The 5609-nt window shown below is 41.4% G+C and overlaps 1 protein-coding gene across 1 annotated transcript in view; it reads right to left on the minus strand.

Moving 5' to 3' along the window:
* Nucleotides 1-5609, minus strand: part of SEMA5A (semaphorin 5A) — a 456698-nt gene that overhangs the window by 245486 nt on the left and 205603 nt on the right. The window contains exon 5 of the mRNA XM_011371413.2: nucleotides 4271-4316. Coding sequence (XP_011369715.2) covers nucleotides 4271-4316 — 46 coding nt within the window. The remainder of the gene's footprint in view (nucleotides 1-4270; nucleotides 4317-5609) is intronic.

Genomic DNA, 5609 nt, shown 5'->3' on the forward strand with positions numbered 1-5609 from the left:
TCTCCGTTCCCTCATTTCCCCACGTTTCAACAATTTTCTTTATTTGGAGGGAGAGAGGAGAAAATTATTAGCCTGAGATGTCCAAATCAAACCAGATGCTCCCCGATAGAAAAAATAAAAATAAATAAAAACAAAACAAAACAAAACAAAAAGTTTTTAAAACATAACTGAAGGTCTGTCACCGCAGATCTAGAATCACCATCCAGCTGGGCAGCATGAGCCACACTGAGCTTCTGAATGCTGGCTAGTCCGCACGGGAATACGCTCCAAGAACAGATACCCACCTGAGCTCAAAGACTTAACATTTAAAAAAATAGGATGCGACATCTCGATTTCTTACAACATAATGAGTACATGCTAAAATGATAGTTTTTGGGAGTTAAGTAAAATCTATTATTAAAAATACTTTTGCCCGTTTCTTTGTACCTGCTTCAATGTGACCACCGCCAGATTATCTTAAATTACCTACCAGGCTGCAGTTCCGTTTCCATGGGAGGGGACTCTTACGCCCGCACAGCCCTTCCTTATCTGTGTGTCTATTCTTTTTGTCGCCTTTGGAAATAGTCATTTAAATTAAAATAAAATAGTCACAAAAATCAACAAGACAGCTTACTGGAGGCCGAGAAGGGAAGCGGTGAGTGGGGAGGCACTGCTGGCTCAATCTCTCCCCGCCACACAGGGTAAGAGCCGGCTACGGAGCAAGACACGCAGCCCCAGCCCGCGGGGGGAGCATCGCACAGCGGTGACAATCTGTTCAGGGCTGCATGGACGTCCGTGATCCAGGCCGTGTGGTCGGAGGCCACCGTTCAGAAAGGTCCTGTCTCCCTGCCTGGCCCTCTGTCACAGACTAAACTCTGACCGGTGGTGATGCTGAGGGGGTCCCATACTCCGACTACGGTTCAATGGCATCCGTCACCTAACCCAGATAGGGCTGCAGGCACTCATGACAACGAGAAATGACAACAAGAGACACACAGTTTCCCCTACCCCACGACGATGCCACACACGCGCCAATGGCAAATGCACCTCCCGATTTTTTGCATCTATTGATTTTGGAATAACATTGAGAAAAGTTGGAAGAAACGTTCGATGGACTCTAAAAAACCCTTCACCTGGACTCCTAAATTTCCCGCATTAACATCTTATCACATTAGCCTTATTATTCTGTATGAACGTGTGTGTATTAGATGTATATACACATATATGTGTATACACATATAGTAATTTTTAAATCACTTCGGAACAAGCTGGAGAAATGATACCATTTAGCCCTACTTAGTAGGTTTTTTCTTAGAACAAGGACATTCCCCTACACAATCACAGTAGAGTTATCAATCAGAAAATTAATATTAATACATTTCTACTATTTTATCTACAGACCTTAAAATTTTGCCAGTTGTCACAATAGTGTCATTTACAGCACATTCTTTTTCTATTCCAAGATGCGGTTTGGATCTAGTGTTTCCTTTGATTGGCAGGCCTATTTTTTCTTCTTTACGATGGGATAGATCTTCATCCTTCTTATGCGTTTCATGACTTGGTGATTTTTGAAAAGTAGTGGCAAGTTTTTTGTAGAATGGCTCTCAGTTTTGGTTCGTGTGAGGGTTCCTCATGATAAAATTGGTTATGTTTGGCTAGAATATCGCAGAAATTTTTCTGTGTTCTCAGTGCATCGAATCAGGATGCCTACTTATACTAACTGTGTCTCATCACCGCTGAAGTCACCCTTGACTGGTTGGCTACGGGGGGACCGGCCTGGTTTCTTCACTATCAAATCGCAAGTGTTCCTGTTATAATTAATAAGTATTTTGGAGGTGAATACTTGAGACTATGTAAATATCTTGGTCATCATTAAACTCCTACCCATAAATATTAGCATTCATTGATCATTTTTGCCTTAATAAATTTTTAGTGTGAGGGTTGCCAAATGATAGTTTTCTAATTAAATCATTCCTTCATCGGGATTGTATAGTGAAGAGCATTCCCTCCTGCCTCATTTTCTTATTCATTCATTTTTTTTAAATTAAATTTATTGGGGTGACATTGGTTAATAAAATTATATAGGTTTCAAGTGTATAATTCTATAACACATAATCTGTATATTGCATTGTGCGTTCACCACCCAAAGTCAAATCTCCTTCCGTCACCATGTATTTGACCCCTTTACCCTTATCTACCTCCCCCTCCCCCTTTCCCTCTGGTCACCACTATGCTGTTACCTGTGTCTACGACTTTTTGTTTGTTTGTCTTGTTCATTTGTTGCTTTCAGTTTCGCATCCCACATATGAGTGAAATCGTATGGTTTCTCCACCCTTTACATCTGACTTAGGTCACTTAGCATGATAATCTCAAGATCCATCAAAGTTGTCGCAAATGGCAGTATTTCGTCTCTTCCTATGGCTGAGTAATATTCCATTGTATATATGCACCACATAATTCATTTATTTTTATGTTAGTATATATTCATGGGTTCAGATTATTCGATGTGTTATAATCTGATACTATCAGCATTTATTTTGATAATCGAATTACCCCAGGTTTCTTCAGTAAGCTCACTTCAGGCTGGCTCTTAGGTCTTTCTGACAGGCCCTCATCATTCTTTGAATACTTCTTTAATTTCTGAAACCACAAAGTCTTCTAGGATTATCACAACTTTTGCTCCCCAGGTCCTGGGATCAGCTACTACTCCAGGGAAACTTGGTTCCTTTAGTGGAGAATTGAATTTAAAAACCAAGTACAGTGTATTATGTATACCCATTGTGACCTTCTAGACCCTCTAAAGCAAAGCAAGCCAAGAAACTAGGAAATCAATGAATACGTTTTCAGCACACACATATCTCCACATCCTAGTCTTTACCACACACGATATGCCAGATAATATGGAAAACCATGACGGTGAAAATGAGCACACCATACAGTTTTAAACTATGGAAAGGTCTATGTATTTTTTATAAAAGATAATTAAAATCCAGAGTTTTAAAATAGTATTTTGGCTCAATGGCCGATCGTTCCGATTTCTCATTAATACATTATAATTTACCAACCAATCAACTCATTAGAAGACATTGGGCACAAACTAAATTGCAGTGGAAAGACAACTCGTTGCCCAGTATGATGAAACGATTAGGACGATAACTTATTTATAGTCATCACTTGTAAAACATAAGCAAACATTTGTTGAGAAGCACAACGCCTTACCTCTTGTGCGTGCCTTACGTCATTTAATTCTAGCAATGACAGGACAGGGGAGGTAGTGTTTTATGGCATTTCACAGAGAAGACTCAAATGGGACTCATGGAACTAAGCCACCAGGTCAACTGTCTTCAAATCCCTTGCGTTTGAACAATATTAACTTTGCTTGTGGGATTGGCTTGTTTCAAGGCCCCGATGAATAAAAGACAGATCTAATATTAAGCCCTAACTCTAATGTTGCCCGAATATTCAGAAAAACCAGCAACACAACAAGAAGAAAATAATATAAACGTCTCTTCAATCACTTCTTAGAACTCTAGTTCTAAGAGGGTGACATTAAAACTGGTTGAAGAACTTTTTGAAAACCACGCACAGCCCCAGGATTCTGGCTTGCTCCACGGGGTGTTCCAGAACCTCCGTGATGGAGACATTCGAGCCATAAGCCTCTCCTTCTCCAAGGAGACCCTTCTAAAGACTAGAGGGGAAGGTGAGTCTTTGTGATTCAAAACTGCCACTAAAATAAATACTCCATTCAGACATAAGGATCTCAGGCTCCTTCTCCAAAAGATAAACACAGACGTAGGTAAATTGCATTTTTATGTATCATTACTTATTCTTTGCTATATGTGGTTCTAACATATATTCATGTTTATTGAATTATAAATGATAAAGAGGAAACAGGATATTTTCCTAAGGGGGTTGATTTTCATAAGAATGTGAGGGCCAAATGCATCAAACTAAATCATCAACGATTATTCTAACTGGGGCAGAAAAGAATGCTCCCAGACACCGAGGAAATGTCCTTTGAATTATCTATCATTTGAAGAAGAGAAAAATCAGATGATGCCCATGAAAGGAGCTGGGGCTTCACAGTGGGAGTTAAGGGCCAACTGAGAATTAAAGCAGGTGATGATTCACATCAAATAGAGCAGCCAGGACTCCTGTGGCCCGACCCCCGAGGAAGCGAATCCCCGCTTGGCCATGATTAAAACCTTTACGAACATCTGTCTCCATCCCCTCAAACGGCGAGCTAATTGGGATGGGAAATGAAAGTTCGAGAAAAATAAATTGCACCTACCTGGATCAGAGACAAATCCTCAAGCTGTAACCTGAAGAGGTAGTTCCTACAAAATACAAAAAAGAGAGCAATTTTATTTTCAATAGATGCAAAAGATTAGAGTGCAGAAAAACCATGAGAACAAAGGAAAAAAACACTTAATGATTTTTGGCTTCCAAAGAATCCTCCTGCTAAGAATGTGTATAACACAGCTTTCCTTGTACCTCAGAGGTCAAAGGGTCATTCAATATGGAAACGGACACACATTGGAGATCGGTGACAAAGTTAAGGAACAAAGAGTGTGTGTGTGTGTGTGTGCGCGCGCGCGCGCGCACGTGCACGTGTGTGCATGACTCAGGTAAAACTACACTATTAATTGATTCTCTTGATCTATGTGAAATGGACCAAAAAAAAAATATGGGCATTTGATTCTGAAACTAAATTTAAGTAAGATACACAACCATTCTTCATAGGTCTTCATCCTCACAGATCACCTGCATTCAACGTGATTATAATGAAAACATGTCCAGGTTTTGAATTCAGCAGTGGTCTAGGGATTAATCTACTCTCTCTTGTTTCACAGGTCCAGTGTGAAATCAGTTTAGAAGCAGGCACTGGTGGGTCTGCCTTGCACGGTTAGAAAGTGTCAGCTCTGGCTGCCCAAGTGGGAAACAGGAAATCGGGAAAGAGGAAACCATCAGTTTTCAACGAAGAAGGAGAAGAACAGTGAAATATGCAACGAAGATCAGCAGAGCATGGGGGGGAAAATGCTTAAGTATCAGTCATATTAGGCTTTGGGCCACATGCTGTGGCTTTTAGAAACAGTGAATTGGCCTCCCTTGAGTGAGTCGCTTTGGCCTCTAACTTAAATCGTAAACAAACCCCTCCTTAACTTCGTGCAGACGACAAGCTGGTGCAGGAGCAGCACCCCAGAGATGAAAGGGAGACAAAGTCAGCCCAGGTGTAGCCAGCAAAGGCGGGAGAAATTGGCATATGCTAACAGAAAGCAGACCCGGCAGAGCACAGGATGGTAGGGAGGGGTCTCCGCGAACCTCAGTCCAAGGTTATATCTATGCACTAAAAGAATAACAGAATTTTCCCAACACCAATAAGAAACAAAAGTAGATTACTTTCACTGTCTGGGGAGGTATTTAGATGTCAGAAGTAGACGCACCGTCCAGTAGAAGTAACGAGTGACAGCCATGTCAGGCCGAGGGCATGGCCTAGCGAGGACCACAAGGTATGCCTGTGGAGTGGATGAAGATGTGGAGAGGGCAGCAATCGGAAGCTGACATCCCACGGCACACCTGCACGCACTGCTGGGGGAAGAGAGGGGACTGAGTTCCCTTTCAGAGTGGTC

This window comes from Pteropus vampyrus, unplaced genomic scaffold (genome assembly GCF_000151845.1).
Source record: "Pteropus vampyrus isolate Shadow unplaced genomic scaffold, Pvam_2.0 Scaffold190, whole genome shotgun sequence".
NCBI lineage: Eukaryota > Metazoa > Chordata > Mammalia > Chiroptera > Pteropodidae > Pteropus > Pteropus vampyrus.